General features: G+C 38.7%; 2 protein-coding genes across 2 annotated transcripts; both read left to right on the top strand.

Annotated features, from left to right (window-relative positions):
• The first annotated feature begins 1,692 nt into the window (after positions 1-1,692).
• cmklr2 (chemerin chemokine-like receptor 2) lies at positions 1,693-5,304 on the top strand. Its single transcript, XM_042494440.1, has 2 exons — positions 1,693-2,141; positions 3,466-5,304. The coding sequence occupies exon 2, from the start codon at positions 3,500-3,502 to the stop codon at positions 4,577-4,579; it is 1,080 nt and encodes a 359-aa protein (XP_042350374.1). The 5' UTR covers positions 1,693-2,141; positions 3,466-3,499; the 3' UTR covers positions 4,580-5,304.
• Positions 5,305-8,215: 2,911 nt separating this feature from the next.
• LOC121948903 (NADH-ubiquinone oxidoreductase 75 kDa subunit, mitochondrial-like) lies at positions 8,216-17,962 on the top strand. Its single transcript, XM_042494439.1, has 19 exons — positions 8,216-8,413; positions 9,084-9,163; positions 10,341-10,441; positions 10,543-10,650; positions 10,796-10,872; positions 11,440-11,521; positions 11,651-11,781; positions 11,874-12,059; positions 12,150-12,284; positions 12,375-12,489; positions 12,598-12,743; positions 13,549-13,677; positions 13,784-13,913; positions 14,506-14,666; positions 14,765-14,919; positions 15,246-15,421; positions 15,498-15,632; positions 15,758-15,830; positions 17,397-17,962. The coding sequence occupies exons 1-19, from the start codon at positions 8,388-8,390 to the stop codon at positions 17,486-17,488; spliced, it is 2,238 nt and encodes a 745-aa protein (XP_042350373.1). The 5' UTR covers positions 8,216-8,387; the 3' UTR covers positions 17,489-17,962.
• The last annotated feature ends 156 nt before the right edge of the window (positions 17,963-18,118 follow it).

The raw sequence follows: 18,118 nt of genomic DNA on the forward strand, positions 1-18,118 counted from the left end.
AATAGTAACTAATTTCTTTTCAACAAAGGTCAGCTTATTAAAATTTCTGTAGTAAAATTTAGTGCTATCTTACCTGAAGTGTCTGACCTGTGGAAAGCAATGTCACTGGGTTTAAATGTGATTTACTTTCTCCACAAGATAAATCCAGAATCCTGAATCACACAGGACAGCGAGTTAAAAAATGCTCAGCCTATGGCTCCTTCAGTGATGTTACAGCAGGTGTTTTGTCCTTATTGGGTGTCTGTGACATCAGCAGTGACTGAAGAGGTGCCAGCACAGCAGTAAGTTTGTTGAAAACTGCAAGTTCAAACCTAATAAGAGCAGGCTGGTGGCACTGATAAAGACTTTCATCTCTATTTTTCGCTCTAATTTGTGATTAAGGCAGAAAAGACAAAGTCAGTATTTCCGACTTGTGATCTAAACGCATCCCAGTGCATCTACTCTGGAAAACATGGACACCACTGTAATACTGTGCACCGCCATGCCGCTCTGACGTCAGGTGTGTTTATGTTGGCAAACTTGTACTAGACGAATCTCAAACATGTTTCTGACTTTGAAGACCGTCTTGAGCAATTGTTCCATTGCACTTGTCTGTGTCGGAGACAGATCTCTCTTTTTTTGTGCGAGTACCAAGTACAATGAATTTCAGCAGAATGCTGCATTATAGGAAGTGTTGGATCTGTTTGGGATCTTGACTGACACTATAGGTCCTAAAAGTCAAGATATCTCGGCCTCTGTTGCATCCACTTCTGTTATTTCTTCCTCCCGGATAATACTACAGAAGTCCGTTACTAAATTGTTAAACGTACCGCAATCATTCTGCCATGCATAGGTATTATTAGAAATAAAAATATTAGATTATTATTGATTATTATTAGAAATAAAAGATTTAAAGTGGTACTTCAATGATTTTACACATGAACATTAGTTAACTTGTCATCAGAGTGCAACTCAGCCTTTGAAAACAGTTTTCTGTTGCTCTGAAGGAGCTGTAGAGTCTGAGAAAAAAAAGACTGTGGTGATGACATCAGGGTTATCTCTGCTAGGGTTTGAGGCTTCATTTTTTTTTTTTTTTTTTTACGAGGATGATGGATTCTGACTGTGACCCACAATATCAGTTTGGACTGTTATATTTTCTATTTAAATTTACTTATGTAACAGCATTTCTGCAAAATTGTCCCTAACCCTGAGTAATTTATGTGAGTTCATGTTTCCTTCATTTCAGTTTTTGTAAAACTGGTGTTAAATTTCATTCAGAGAGACATTAAAAAAAGTCTTTACAAGTCTTAAATCTAACTTGCCTTACAATGTAAAAAGAAACTCTGATCACTGTAACCATACCTAAACTGTGCTGTAGCTGCCATGTGCTGATACTGTGGGAATAAATGTAATTTCAAAACTGTTGGCAGAGCACACAATACGGCTTTTGCAGAATCGTCCAACATCAATATTATGTCTGGAGATAGGGTTGAAATACCACTGGATCTCCTAAGTTGTTTAAGCAACCTTTTTCACAGTGTAATAAGCCTGCCTGCGCGTCCAGATGCACACTGTGAATGCCTGCCACAAGCTTATTCTCTTTTAATGAGCACCAATCAACTAGGTGATAAATTAAGGCGTTAAATGCCTTGTAAGAAGAAAACAAATGCAGAAGGAAAAAGCAGATGACAGCCCCAAATAAACAGTTGACCATTCCCACTGACTAAAGCAATCTGTGCGATTCAAAAAAATCCGCAGCATTCAAAACTTTTCCGTTCATTCACTGAGGGGGAAAAACGTGAGCTGAGGCTTTACTTTGCTGTTATGAGAAGCAGCCGCAGCTCCTCTGAATGAAAGCATTCTTCAGTGCGGGTGACCAATAACTTTTCTTCATTCTGTGGTCCATGTTTGACGCGTCAGCCAGGCGCGCCCACTGCACATCTCAGCTCCTCTGCACACAGTGTCACGGAGCGGAGTTTGGATGGACTCACGGAAAGACTACACATGCCGCACAAAGAGGTTTGCAGCCGATTGGGGAAGTTACGGACAAGGCCCAGCAAAACGGAGCTAAACGGCTAAAAGTTAGCGGTCACGGTCATCCGGGGGCTGTCGGTGTTTTCCGATCCAAACAGTGATTAAAAAAAGGAGCGCTGGACTTTTAGGTAGGCGATGCACTCTCTTCTTTAAATCTAAACTGGAAAACCCCTTCATGTCAATCCCATTAGTATGCCAATAGTGTATATGTGGCACTCACTATACTATGAACTGTTATTTCCGACTCAACAGGTTGGATTTCTCTCATATAATGTTATTAATGTTTTTGAACTTTTAACTAATATTTTATATATATATAGTCCTTATATAGGCCTTATTTTTATAGTACATGTTCTACTTCTTTTTGTTTGTTATTTGCACTGATTTTGCATTTAGCATTTTGTCCATTTAGCTTCTAGTCTTTGTATTAGGCTACAAGTTTCTCTTTTGTTTAGGCTATCAATATCTGCATATGCTTTCTAATTTCTAAAGAACTTATGTATTTATCAACTGCGATGGTTTGGCATACAGTTTCATGCCAGGTCTAGTAGTCAGCTCTTAACTGAGATTTTTATGTAAATACAGTCCTTACACAGCCCTTATTTTTAAGGACACATTGTACTTCTTTTTATTTATAACATGGAGCATAGCTCAATATAGCATTGATTTTGCATTCAGCATTTTGTCCATTTAGTTTCTAGTCTTTGTAGTTCAAGTTTCTCTACTGTTTACTAAAATATTAACACATCCATAAGATTTGTAATTACTAAAGGACATATTCTATTTATTTCTTTTGATGACTGCAATGATTTGGCATACACTTTATGTCTTTTCCTTTATTTCTCTTTGAGATTAGGATTGAATTCATGTTCTTACAGTTGTTCCAGTAGTTTAAAAATTACTTTTCATTGTATTGTTTACTCACAGTGCCAGTCCTAAAACATTCAACACACAAGCTTCCCATTCATTCTTAGACACCAAATAATTATGGTGAATTTTTTTTTAATCTGACATGAGTGAAATTTGCAGTGGCCATGAACTCTTTCTGGCCTTTATGAAGATACAGATATCGGTGATATGTGAAAAAATAACCTTTCACCCAACTGACTGGACTGTAATAACCTTGGGAATTATGCAACAATTGCGAACAACAACTATGAATCATACTATGTGGCCTTTTTCTGCCTCATCTCTGGGGCATCTCACTATCCACATTGTTTATCCAAAGGCACGCTGACACTAAGTTCCAGGGTTACTCAGGACACACCCAGTCTCAGCTCCAACCCAGGAACTGGATGATCAGAAAGAGGGACAGGACAGACAACAGTATTCTTCTGGGGAATAGCAATAATCACAGAGAGTGTGAGGAGGCGACAGGTTGATTATAAAGCTTGGGAATGTCTGTGTTTACGGATTGGAATGCATCTTATCATGTACTTTTCCTTCCCACAGATTGCTTCACCACAGAGGTTACATCCGTGCAACAATGGGCGACTCCGGCGAGGACTATGGAAACTACACTTACGAATACTACCTGGAGTACGGCGACCTGGAGGAACTAAAAGTAGAACACAGACAGAAGGAAACTATGCACATCATCTCAGTGGTCATCTACATTATTTCCTTCGTCCTCGGTCTGATTGGAAATGGAACTGTCATCTGGGTGACGGCATTTAAAAGCAAAAAGACAGTCAACAGTACTTGGCTGCTCAATCTCGCCATGGCGGACTTTGTGTTTGTGCTTTTCCTCCCTTTCTACATAGATTACATCCTGCGGGACTTCCACTGGGACTTTGGTGTGGTCATGTGTAAGATTAACTCATTTGTGTCTGTGATGAACATGTACGCCAGTGTGCTGTTTCTCACCGTGCTCAGCATAGACAGATATGTTTCTCTAGTCCACCTCAACTGGTCTCAGAAGTATCGCACCATACAGAGGGCCTGGTGTGTATGTGGTTGTATATGGGTGCTTGCTGCCATCACGAGCTGCCCTGCGCTGATTTTTCGAGACACCATGCGTCTACACGACAAGGTTGTGTGCTTCAACAATTTCCACACACAGGACGGACATACGGCTGCCATGAGACACATTATGATAGTGGTGATTCGAACCACTGTGGGCTTTCTTTTGCCTTTTACTGCCATATGTGTGACTGGTATACTTCTGACAATCAAAGTGAATCAATCTGGTGGTTCGGTTCGGCTGTCCAGTTTCTCCAAAACGGTCTCTGCTGTAATTCTCGCCTTCTTTTTATGCTGGGCACCTTTTCATGCTTTCAGCTTGATGGAGTTATCTATACATTCCTCACTGTACCTTCACAGCATACTGAAAGCTGGCTTCCCTCTCGCCACCAGCTTAGGCTTTTTTAACAGCTGCATTAACCCTCTCCTGTATATGCTCCTGGGCAAAAAGGTGCGGCGTATACTGAAGCGTGCATGCCTGGACATTACTAAGAGTTCACTGAGAGAGCTAAGCCAGTCAATCTCTGCCACTGAGATGGAGTCTTTGCCCGAAGTTCAACAGGACAGTGTGCCAGAGGAGCCCGTGGAGTTGTCGACTCTATGATTACAACCATCCTCAGACCGTAGTCGTCGTCTATGAAAAACATTAACCAGGGTAAGACTGGCTATTGCTTTAGAGTAAATGTGGACGATTACCGAAGCTGTTCTTTCCAGCTGTAGTGTTAAGATTTTCCAGTTTTGTTTCATTTGGACAGAGTTAGGCATAATAACTCTCGATGGAAAAGCTGAGTTCAAGTGTGTCTATCGTGCACATGGAGTCAGACCTTTCCAATTGTTTTTAATTTGCATAATAAGTGATTTGCAGAGAAAGGTGAGATGAAATCAGATCTGAAACAGCTGATTGGTTGAGCAACAGAAAATTAATCTGCAAGTATTTTGATAATCAACTAATCATTTAAATAATATAAAGAAACAAAGTATTCTCTTGTTACAGGCTCTCAATTGTGAGAATTTGCTGCTTGAATATATTCGTCTTCCATGCTAGTACACTGAATATTTTTGGGTTGTGGACTGTTGCTTGGACAAAGCAAGCAGTTTGAATTTGTTTTGCTGTTTTCTGTCATGCTATAGACCAAGAAGAAAACTGGCATATTAATCAGTAATGAAAGTAATCATTAGTTGCAGCCTCATATCAAATGCATTTCATTTATTGCTGTTTTTGTTTTTAATTTTTTTTTTATAGTTGTACTCCTGAAGCAGGGCATCTTTGGTTCTTAGAGATGAGATATACTGCATAAATCTATATGTAGTCTAACACTAGGTACCACTTTATTTAGGGGCCACCTTCACATGGTTTATAGAGTATTTGTAGCATTTCATAAACATATTGGTTGAGATGTAACAATTTAAATGTTATGCTTTGTCTGTTGATGTTTATCTACTGAGAATATGTGAAAATTCCCAACATATTCTCAAAATAATACAGTTGAACAATTTACCCAACGTTTGCTGCATAGGTTGAGAGAATATTCCTAATTCAACTAAATTATTCTGAGACTATGTAGACATGTTCGTTAACTGTCAAATGTACTTTTGGGGTGGGATAAAATTGATAAAGCATAGTATCGTAATATTTTGCATGGCAATGTTGTACTGATACGTGGACGCCAAGAATCAATATTTTTATTTATATAAATTATATATATTACTTTTACAAATTAAACCTTTGGAAACCTGCTAAAATAAAAAAATGAATTGCTTTTTTAGTCGACTAGATACATTTTGCTGCAATAAAAATGGCTGAAGTGGGGCGCCTGGTGGCTCAGTGGATAGAGCAGCGCCCCATATACAGAGGCTGTGTCCTCACCGCAGCAGTCATGGGTTTGATTCCGGCCTTGACCTTTTACTGCATGTTGCCCTCTCTCTCTCTCCCCCTTTCACGCTTAAACTGCCCTGTCCATTAAAGGCAATATAAGCCCCAAAAAATAATTTAAAAAAATATAGTATATAATGTGCAGTTGAAAAAAGATAACGAATTGTAATACATTACAATGTATCTTATCGCAAAACATTTCAAATCACAGTAATGTCTTGACTTTATATGGTATCATGGTGCCTCTGGTGGTAAATATACTCTTATATACTCTCGGCTATAGCTAATCTGCATAACATTTACAGAGTAAAGTAAATCAGTTGAATTGTTGAAACTCAAATAAGTTTTTGAAATGTTACACATACTCCATAAACCATCTGCAGGCCAACTATCCAAGTAAAGTGTTACCTAAACATTAGCGTATTTATACTTGTATACTAGCTGCTAGTCACTTATTAATGTATTGTAAGATTTTTAAAGTAGCTGAAAGTTGTATAAATGTTTTAATCTAATATATTAAAAGTAAATGTCATATTTCTAAATAAATGTCTTCCTCTGAACACCTGCTGTTCTTTGTTTGAATACTTTCTTTATATTGTTTGACTTAATGTCAGATGAGTCTGTCATTTAAAAGTAGGCTTTGATGTTTCCTGGACACACTAGAATTTCCAGGTGGAAATCGGTATACACAAGCCTGACGCAAATCCAGATGTGCATTTCCTTCCATTCCCTGAGGATCTGTTTACAAGCCATTTCCTGTTATTTATTTCTGGTGAACTCTGTCTTGAAAGGATTACATCACTGTGAAAGATACCATCCTGCCTGTGACTAGAAGATTGCTGGTTTGAATCCCTGGAATAACTAAAGATACGGAAACGAAGCAAACATTTTACCCCTCTCTAACAACTACAATCAGTACGACCTCATGGCACTTTATGGGCGAATCACGAGGACCCTCCATATTTTCATTTAGCGACTGTACTTTACTCATTACAGTAGGGGGATGGGGGATCAACAAACTTTCCATTTTTTGAGTGCGTCCTTTTTATTCTGTGTCCCCACAGCGCAGGTGGAACTCTTCATGAGTTTTGACTTTCCCTCAGCTGCACACCAGTTTGTTAAGTTTGAGCTGCAGAGAGGATGATTATTCTGTTGATCTGATCAGAGTGGATCAGATCAGAATGATGGATGAGAGAGGCAGCTAGGGCAGAGGCAAGTGAATGCAAACTTTTAGAACCAGTGCAATTAACAAATAAGTTTCACTTTCACTGCGCCGTCTGTATCTTGAGTTGCACTGTGCTCCAAGTGTGATGCAATGCATCAGCGAAGAGTGTATATATTCCAACAATATAAAATATAAAATGAATGGCGACAGATGTTTTGCTTGTGGCAGGCAGTCACAAATAAATGAATGTGTGGGAAACACTGCTGGAAAATGCAAAAATGGAAATGCATGACCATCCCTGCTCAATAAATAACCATATGTCACAGTTTCTGTCTATTACAAATTGTGTCATTTTTGAGAGTTTTTAAAGAAAATCTGATTTTCAAACCTACCATGGGTGTTGGAGTTCTGAAGTATGTAAAATAATGCAAAATAGCAGTGGTGTAATGTAACAAAGTAATAATACTTTGTTGCAGTAATTAACTTTTTCTCCACTATTTCCCCTATGCATCTTTGTTACTTACTACAAAGCAGGGAAGGAAGGGAGGAGGGGATGGACTGACAAATAAAGGAATGGGAGGGAAGGAAAAACTATTTTGTTCTAAAATCCTTAAAGTTGTAAAAAGACCTTTTTTTTCTTCAAATGTAATGTACAATACATTTTAAGGTGGTGTATGTTATGAAAAAATAAACTTCATAATCCTCAGAATTCTACTGCTTGTTTTTTTATTAACAGCATTTACTTGTACTTTTACTTTCAATGCTTAAGAATGTTAAATATAATAAAATTACTTTTGGTACAGCGAAAAACTGATATTTTAAAACTTTTACTTAAATAATATTGTAACAGGTGACTTACTTATGGCATACCAAGTTCATTTTCTGGTAAGAAATCTGTACTTTTACAATCTGGCTTTCAGGTACTCCACCACTGCAAAATACAACCATTTAAAGTTGAATGTTACTCCCCAAAGCCAGATCAGAAAACATTAACTCCATCCTCAGCCCTTAAAAAAATATTTGAAATGCCTTCCCCATTCAGCACCACTCCTTTCCCTCTCATAAATAACGAACAGTCCCTTATATGCTCTTTACAGTGTGTTCTCACAGGCTGAAAAACGACTCACCCACATTAGATAAAGTCTGAATGCTGCCACTGTGTCACTTCACCACAGTCACAAATTGGTGTGGATATGATGAGCATCTGTTAAAGAGAGGGTTTAAATCACTGTCATGGCAAGTTCTGTATACATGCGCGATTAAATTTGTCAGTATTTACAGAAAAGAAGCCTTGGATTATGGTGAACAGGATTACTTAATCCGTGACGCAGCAGAATAACAAGACAGTGCGCAATCTGCGTCGCAGGCAGTCTCATGAGGACGAGCAGGCTATTGGCAAGGTAAGCAACTGGTCACTGTTGTCTTTATGAAATATTATTAGCTATGTTGACAATTTATACTCCGTATACAACTGCTTAACTAGCGTTATAAACGGCTCCATAGAACTGAATAAACTGGTAAAGTTTGTCAGCAGTAATAAGGTTGACATTACATGTTACGTTAGCTTGTTTGTAGCATTGTTTGCTACATTTGTTAGTTTGGAGCAACGTAACAAACGCTTTAATACTGTTCACGCGCTTGCAGTTGATGTTTATTATTGACGCAATGTTATGATGGTGATGTCGCGAGCTAACGCACTCAGCTAACGCTAACTTGTATCAGTGTTTGCTAACGTTAGCTTGGCACACTTAGCCAGGCAAACGTTACCTAACATTACAGTTTGATGATTCGGCAAATTACTCGGGCATGTACTTTAATCAGCAGAGCCTCGTCAATGTTACTTACACGTTTCTTTGTAATATGTCGCAGCATCATTTAGCTGCTTTGAGTGACAGCCCCTGCATTAAATCACAAGCCAACATTGGTACTTCTGTTTTCTTTTGCTAGTCGCGTGGGAGCTTTAATGGTTTTCCAGGGTTTAAACCAGCAAACAACTTTGAATATCTTTTATCGACACTTGCGAAATGTGTTAACCAGAAGACCTTACACGTGATGTTGCCTCTCTTGCAGCATGTTGCGTTTGCCTGTTGTGAGCCGGAGCCTCTTTCCAGCAGCAATTACTAAAGGGGGTGCGGCTGCAACTAACAATGGTAACAATATGCCTCTTCATCCGCTGATTAGTTGATCGTGCTTTGGTTGCGTTACAATGTGTGCCTTGTATTTAGGCAGAACACCTATGTTTTTGTTGTTTGTTGTGTACAAGCTCCGGTACCCTTGTAACTTTTTTCCACTGATGGATTATAGGCAGGATTACAGTCAGATTTGCCAGCTACCACATCTGGTGCCAGACCGTTGCTGCCCCAATTTAACCAATTAGTAGTCAGCGGCAATCATATGTTATAACCGTAAAACTTCAGTTAATAGCCCGGGCTTTTATTTGCTGAAACCATTGAACTCAACAGAGTTATATTTGGGTAAGGTTTCTATACGAGACGGACTCTTAACCCCTTTTGCACAAAACTGTTGCTCAGCAAAGATGGGAAATACAATCAATGTATTTTCCCCCAAAACATGGGAAGAAAAAAAGAAAAAAGAAATGACCCAGAGGTTAGTAAAAAATCAATGAAAAGTGCAAAAAAATTACCAGAAAATTTGCACCCAAAAAAGAGATAGTAAAACAAAAACATCCAAAGCCAGAAATCAACTGAAAAAAAGCTTCAACATTATGATGATTCTATAAAATAATTTTAAATATAGAATTATTATAGTTCACTTGACATTTTTCCTTTGCTTTTTAAAATATAGACATCTACATAGACTAATCTTTTTTTTTCTCTCTTTTTCATTATGCCAGTAATACTGTCTTCTTTGGTGCTCATGGTTTCAGTAAAATTAACTATGTGGAAAATCTTACTAGGCTAACATTGTGAGTAGCATGTCCATATTGACAAAAGTTTAAACATATATACATATTTGTATGTGTGATCTAATCAGCTAACTAATGTTATCTCTGGGGGGTAGCTAACAACCCTGTTTTATACATCCAAAGAACTTCTATAAAACATTAACTGCATGGCAACTGGGCCTCGACTTGAGACAGACATTTATTTGTCAAAATGTGTTGCCACACCTGGCTTGTAAAAGGTGTGTCTAATTGGGACTAGGCTTATATTTGAAGATTTACGGTACTATGGACTACCAGGGATTCATTGTAATATAATGTAATATAGATCATGATACATTATGCAGCTGTTTCTCCATTAAAAGTTACATTACTTGAATGAAAGGAAGAGTTTGCCTAAAAATGTTTCCTTTGTGTGCTTGAAGCTCGCACTGCAGCAACAGCAACAGCACCTGCCAGCAACCTCCTGGAGGTGTTTGTGGATGGGAAACCTGTCATGGTGGAGCCAGGAACCACTGTTTTGCAGGTATTATGCTCAATTCATGCATGCAGCCATATTAGAAAAAAAATTCTTGAAATTTTGACCCATAATATCAGATTTAACACTGTGACTCAATTTCGTCACAGGCATGTGAGAAGGTAGGAATGCAGATTCCTCGCTTCTGCTACCATGAGCGCCTGTCAGTTGCTGGAAACTGTCGCATGTGTCTTGTGGAGATAGAGAAAGTTCCCAAGGTATGTTTTAGGCTGTATATGTGTTTGCTTTGTTTCTATTTTGGTAGCAAATATGTTTTTTTTAGTATGTATTCGTCTAGTTTAACAGAGACAAGACTATGCCTTCTTTAAATAATTAGTTATCATTTCTTCATTCATCTCGTAGCCAGTGGCAGCGTGCGCTATGCCAGTCATGAAGGGCTGGAACATTTTGACCAACTCTGACAAAACAAGAAAGGCCAGGTATGATCAAACTCACTTGTTGAGAGTAAAGGTCCAATGTGTAGGATTTACGGGAGTCTATTGGTAGATATTAAGGATGCACAATAATATTGGTATGTCATTGGTATCGGCAAACATGCTTTTATTTATTTTGCTCAATGAATGAATAATACATGCATTAAAAAGCATTTTATTTTATGTCTCCATCTGCTGGTGGGCCATCACAATTAGAGTATGCATAATATGATGTCAGTTTCACTAAAGAAGGAACCTGATGATAAATTGGGGGGGGTATTGATATCGGCCAAATGAGCTGTCAACATATGGAATATCGGCAAAAAATCCAATATTGTGCATCCCTGGGAGATTTAGCATTTAATATTGAGAACTATGTTTGCATTACTGTTCTCCTACATACTTGGCACATAGGAGAATTTTCAGTCCTGCAACCTTGCTGTTAGGTGACACTACAGTAAATGCTACATTGGACCTTTAATATTTCTCTGTAAGTTGTCTGTGGTCCTTTTTCAACTGATATTACATGATAAGTCAGGCATAATAATAATACTTTTCTTTGATTTTACACAGAGAGGGTGTGATGGAGTTCTTATTGGCTAACCACCCATTAGACTGTCCAATTTGTGATCAGGGGGGAGAATGTGACCTACAGGTAAGAGGTCATCACAGCCAGTGCACAATAGATGTGTCATTCATAGACTTGATTGAGCATATGGCAGATATTCTTTATCATTTATAATTTAAGTTAACTAATATGAGTGAATACCTTTTCTGTCTGAAGGACCAGTCCATGCAGTTTGGCAGTGACAGGACCCGCTTCACAGAGGGCAAAAGAGCTGTGGAAGACAAAAACATTGGCCCTCTCATTAAAACCATCATGACTCGTTGCATCCAGTGCACTCGCTGTGTGCGGTGAGTTAATTTCTAGAATTAGTTAAGTTGCAGTGTAAATTTAGATTATGAAAAGAAATGCCTTTTTTTTTTTTTCTTTTTTGCTTCTACAGCTTTGCCAGTGAGATTGCAGGTGTGGAGGACCTGGGCACCACTGGCAGGGGCAATGACCTACAGATTGGGACCTATGTGGAGAAGATGTTCATGTCTGAGTTATCTGGAAATGTTATTGATATATGCCCAGTGGGGGCCCTCACCTCTAAACCATATGCATTCACTGCTCGCCCTTGGGAGACCAGGTTTTTTGGATTTTGCTCTACATTTTGATCGCCGTTTTAGTTTGAAAGATACGTCTTTATCCTCATCTATTCTTTCTTGTTTTTCTGCAGGAAGACAGAGTCCATTGATGTTCTGGATGCTGTGGGTAGTAACATTGTGGTGAGCACTCGTGGGGGTGAGGTGATGCGAATCCTGCCTCGTCTTAATGAGGACATTAATGAGGAGTGGATCTCAGACAAAACCAGGTTTGTTTCTAATCATGCAGAGTTTACTCCACAGACAGGTTTGTGTATGATGTTTGCATCATTGCTGAACTCTTCCTTCTGTCCTGACAGGTTTGCGTATGATGGACTCAAAAGGCAGAGGCTTACTCAGCCTATGGTGAAAAATGAGTCTGGGCAGTTGGTTACAACAACCTGGGAAGATGCGCTGACTCGAGTTGCTGGAGTAGTATGTATTAAAGATAAAATGACATTTTTTCAACAGTATATGATAATTTGTAATTTGTTGTGCCAAATTAGGCTGTCCTCAGTATGATCTGTTTTTGTTTTTTTACAGTTGCAAGGAGTCGAAGGAAATGATGTAGCTGCTGTTGTCGGCGGCTTGGTGGATGCAGAGGCTCTCATCTCCTTGAAAGACTTGCTGAACCATTTAAATAGTGAAAACCTGTGCACCGAGGAGATGTTCCCAATAGCTGGAGCTGGGTAAGGCCACAGAGAGAGTAAAACTGAGGATGGGACAAAGCCAGCTGAACTTGCCCTGATGTTAAAGGACAGGTCCATCTGTGTTCTTTTCCCTGTTTATCAAATGGAAACTTCCGCTCAGCAGCGAGCATAAAGCAGTGACACAGGTTACTAATGCCCTCTCAACACCCACATATGCCATTTTCTGATCTTCACATAGAGAGTAAGGACAGTGTTAGCCACACACTGCATTTACACTGTATAAACACATTTATAGAGCTAATAGGAGTAATTACAGGAGTAATGTGGCACAGAAGCTAAGTAATGTAGCATTGTGGACAACACATTAATTTAGTTCAGAAAGTCACACAATGACACAAACTAACACACACAGGAAGTGGCATACCAGTAACTCCTCGTGTTCTCTTCGATTAAAAATCACTTTTTTTGTCAAAGGAATCTGGTTGCTGTGGGTGGGAGCGGCAACAAAACATATTTCATCCACCTCAGAAAGGAAAACCTAAAAATAAAACTCAATATCAGTTTTAGTGTATGCTATACTTAGAATATTTTTTTCAGATTTACCTGCAGTCATACAGCCCTTTCCAACCTGGGAGTGATGCCGTTATATATCCATTTCTGCCCTCTTCAAAGCCACCAGAAAAATAGCTGTTTGATGCTACACCATCCACACACAACATACAAATTCATATATTCGCATTTGATTACAAAAAGAACACTACTGGGAAGCTACAGAACGATATAAAACAACAACAAAATAAAAGAGCTGCCCTTAAAGTTTATGTTTCTACCTTGGCTTCTGTAGATCGGACCTTCGCTCAAACTATCTTCTAAACACTGGAATCGCTGGTATTGAAGAAGCTGACCTGCTGCTACTGATTGGCACTAACCCGCGCTATGAAGCGCCCCTGTTCAATGCACGAATCAGAAAAGGGTAGGTTAAATGCTCTAAATACATTATCTCAATGTTGAGCTAGTAAATCTGAGTTATGTACAACAAAAATGCAAGTTCGTTAATGATCTTGGTATCTCTGGTTCAGTTGGCTTCACAACGAGTTGCAAGTGGCTCTTGTGGGGATGAAAGTGGACCTAAGTTACACATATGACCACCTTGGGGAGTCTGCCACCATTCTTCAAGAAATTGCATCAGGATCTCACCCATTCTGCCAGGTAACACTGAACACTCTTGGGTGTGAATTCACAAAAGAATTGCCCAGCCACTAAACCTGAACAAATGAGACAAAAAGTCACTGTCTAACTCTCAAAGCACCTGCAGAGGGTGTAAAGCACCCCTACCTGTGATTCCAAGCAAATACCAGATCGGTGCTAATGTACTATTTGCATGTATTTGAATGAGACTTTATGCATAGATTCGGTGAAAAATGTGCCCTTTTATGGAAATAAACTTCATTGGAAAAACAGTCCTATTCACAAAAATCATCGCTTACAACCACATGCAGTTAAAATGACATTACTAGCGTTCTCAGAGTGTTGAAACCAGATGCAAAAAATAAAAAAGGACTAACTGCAGGCGGCTGCAAAACTTTTTAGGGCATGTTTGTGCTGCGATATCATTAGCAGAATATCTTTCGTGAATTGGACCTTGAGATGGGGCAGATAACAGCAGCAAGTAATGCACAATTCATGGTGCCATCAGCCACGACAATCTACTCTGTGCATACGCCTCTCAGTGGTGCAGTGAATGTTGCCAGTTGACTTGAATGTCTCCTCCCAACTTTGTGTCTTTTATCTCCTCTTGAAGGTCTTGGCTAAAGCAAAGCATCCTGTTATTGTGGTTGGAAGCAGTTGCCTGCAGAGAGAGGATGGGGCTGCGATAATGGCCGCTGTGTCAACGATTGCTCAGAACGCTCGTGTCAGCAGTGGCGCAGAGGAAACCTGGAAGGTTCTCAATGTGCTTCACAGGTCATACTCTTAAAAAAGAGGGGGAGCTTTCAGTAATGGGAGGAGTTTCAAGAGGGATGTTTACTGCAATTTGTGTGCTGTTCTGCCCATGTCTTTAGAGTTGCCAGTCAAGTGGCTGCGCTCGATCTTGGGTACAAGCCAGGAGTGGAGGCTATCAGGAAGAACCCACCCAAAGTTCTGTTTCTGCTTGGAGCTGATGCCGGCTGCATCACTCGCCAAGATCTCCCCAAGGACAGCTTCATAATTTATCAAGGTCAGCTATTTTACTGCACAGCAGCAGAAGCTCTTTCATTTACATCAGGGCTAATTTATGTATGGCATATGAGAGAGGCAGTGTAATTTCTGATATTTTTTTGCATGTACAGAATAGTGACAAAGAAATACCTGAGTAAAGAAACCTAAATGAATGAAGGTGCATCGATACAATGCACAAAGTGTTCGACAATCATCAAAATATCACATAAGGGAATATCTTTGGTAAAAATAGTATTTATCTCTCCAGTAGAGACTTGCAGAATCTATTCGAAGTGGCATCAGACTTTTCATTAAATTTAAATTTTCTGTGCCATAACTGCCCAGGTCACCATGGTGATGTTGGCGCACCAATGGCTGACATCATACTTCCTGGAGCTGCGTATACTGAGAAATGTAGCACCTATGTGAACACTGAGGGCCGTGCCCAGCAGACCAAAGTGGCCGTGACTCCCCCAGGCATGGCGAGGGAGGACTGGAAGATCATCAGAGCCATATCTGAGGTGAACTACAATAAAAGTTTGTCATGTTATTATAAATAATGAGAAATAGGACTAAATGTTGTGTATTTTTTTTAAGCTTGCTGGAGTGACTTTGCCATATGACACCCTTGATGAAGTGCGTGACAGACTGGCAGAGGTTTCCCCAAATCTGGTGCGATATGATGACGTTGAGGAGGCCAACTTCTTTAAGCAGGCTAATGAACTGTCTAAGGTCAGCAGTTATCTTCCTTCAGCACGTGTTTTAGATGATTGTAGGGGAGGCACGAAAAGAGCATTTTTTAAATGTTACTTTATTCAGTTGGTTTATCTGCTTTGTGCTGTCCTCATCTCTTTCAGGCAATGAATCAGGCTGTCCTTACTGAACCTTTAGTCCCTCCACAGCTTACTGTGAAGGACTTCTATATGACAGGTGGGTCAGTAATACTCTAATACTCCTCTCACTAATTTAGTCTACATGTTATTTTTTATCCCAAAATCCTCCAAGAAACACAGCTATTTTGCATCAGTTCTTTAATGTTAATATAAGTTAATATAATCATTGTTAGTGTCAGAAGGGAAAATGCTAATAATACTTTAAATAATACTTTAAAGCTGTTATAGCTGCATGTAATTAGCAATGTGCTATTATTTGACTTTATTAGCTGCAGCTGCATGAGCTATTTTTCCCCCGAATGAAATAAATCCAAATTCCCACAAAAGTGTTAAATTATCACTGAATAAATTAATCAGTTAAGGTGTCTTGTATACATGTCAGTCATCAGAGGAAGGTTTCTTCCAATAACAATATCAAGTTGAACAAAGATTTAGTGGTGTTCACTATTGTGACTCCTATTGAAGAAAGTGTTTTGTCACTTCTGTTGTTATGAAGGAAACCCACTTGCAACACGCTGTAATTGTTGTGTTTATATGTCACATATAATTTTGTTTTTTTTCCAATTCCTAACGGGTGCAGTGTAGAACCAGAGTTTTTTATTTGAATTGACAGGATTCCAGTGGGTCCTTAAAAAGTCTTAAAAGGCATTGAATTCATTAATATAAAAATATAGCCTTAATTGGTATCAAAATGTCTTAAATCAGTATTTTCAAAATTGGACTAAAATTTCATCCCTGGTGACATTTAAAAAGTCTTAATTCTAACTTGCCTAAAGCTACAGAAACCCTGATTAAATGTTTTTCACATGTTGTCATTTGTATTCTGATAGAGCTCTTACTTTTATTAATATAGGAATAAAAGCTTCCTTTTAAATGCAGCTATCGTACTATATTTAGATACAGATGTTATTACCCTTATTTCAGAATGGCATGAACATTTAGACAGCTAATTGTTATTGTACAGTAAGAGAGAACAAAAACATCTTAGAGCACTGCAGCTGAAGGAATCACATTGAAAATGGCAATGAGGTCATGGGGCAATTGAATTCAAAATATGTCATCTCATTAAGAGCATAGTATGTGTTCAGTAAATTTTATTGCAATTTCACTCATAAGAGATACCCTGTGTGTTGAGTTTTTTGCCAAAAAAAATTGTGAAAACAAGCATCACAATTTATATTTACAGCTAAATGTGATAGAAATTAATTTGTAGCAGTACTTTTCTGAATTTGACATGGACAAAATACCTGTTAGTTTGAAGCTGATAAGAGGTGGTCAAATTTAACTGAAAACCAAAAATTAAGCAGCATGCTGTCTCAAATATTACCATGTTATCTCTGTGTTGGTGTTCCACACCCACATGATAACACAAAGTGACATATTTATCCCTGAAAAATAATGCTGTTGCAACACCAGACTGAACAACACCATTGTTTCACTTGGAACATTAGGTTTTTAAATCCATTCATGCAATGGCAGCATTATATTTGTGAGCAATACAATTTTAATTAATTTTCCAGTTGGAGCCATTATAATGTTAATGTTAGTCTTACACTAAATAAGGTGTGCAGATTTAAAATTTGCTTTCAATCTTTACTCACAGATCCAATAAGCCGAGCCTCCCAGACGATGGCAAAGTGTGTGAAAGCTGTCAAAGAGGGAGCACAAGCTGTGGACGAGCCGGCCATATGTTAAAGCACAGTGAATAGCCATCCAGTCCTTGGAAGAAAAAAAAAAGTTATACGCACAATATTATTTGCACATTCCTAGAAATGTATTTATTTGCACTGTTTTATTCTAAGTAGATGCCTCATCATCTATGCACATTGTGGACCTAACTACTTTACTAACCTGCAGAAACATGTATGTGCTATTTGCAGAGTGAATATGTGAACTTAGGGTTGATCAAATCTCCAAAGATGCACTCCTGGCAGTTTCTTTTCTCCTGTTAGGTTGTTGTGACCAAAGGTTAAAAAACCCTAGTAAATCTAGTATTTTGTCTTCTTGTAAAATTAAAAGTGTTAAGATATATTTTCCTAAAGATATATGGATTACAGTTTGAAAAGTTTATCTATTTGTGTGATGTGAGTAGTTTCCTGTAGCAAGTCTAATGAATCTTGCAAATTTAAGTTTGAGCTCTTATTAAAAATTGCAGAAGTATCAAAAATACGCACTGGTGACATGGATGACATTGTCCTTGTTTGTGTGAAATGAGCAAACTTTTCCAGCCTCGAGCTCCTGTATCTGCCTGGCACGTGGGCCATCATCAGTGAACAGCCGGCAACAGTGGCAGCAGGGCTGTTAACTCATTCATATGGAGGACGA

This window comes from Plectropomus leopardus, chromosome 10 (genome assembly GCF_008729295.1).
Source record: "Plectropomus leopardus isolate mb chromosome 10, YSFRI_Pleo_2.0, whole genome shotgun sequence".
Classification (NCBI taxonomy): Eukaryota; Metazoa; Chordata; class Actinopteri; order Perciformes; family Serranidae; genus Plectropomus; species Plectropomus leopardus.

Coding starts and splice junctions, on each gene's coding strand:
- LOC121948903 (XM_042494439.1), top strand. CDS start 8,388: ATGAGGACGAGCAGGCTATTGGCAAG. Junction 12,490..12,597: donor TGACTCGAGTTGCTGGAGTA/GTATGTATTAAA, acceptor GTTTTTTTACAG/TTGCAAGGAGTCGAAGGAAA. Junction 13,678..13,783: donor AATGCACGAATCAGAAAAGG/GTAGGTTAAATG, acceptor TCTCTGGTTCAG/TTGGCTTCACAACGAGTTGC.
- cmklr2 (XM_042494440.1), top strand. CDS start 3,500: ATGGGCGACTCCGGCGAGGACTATGGAAACTACACTTACGAATACTAC.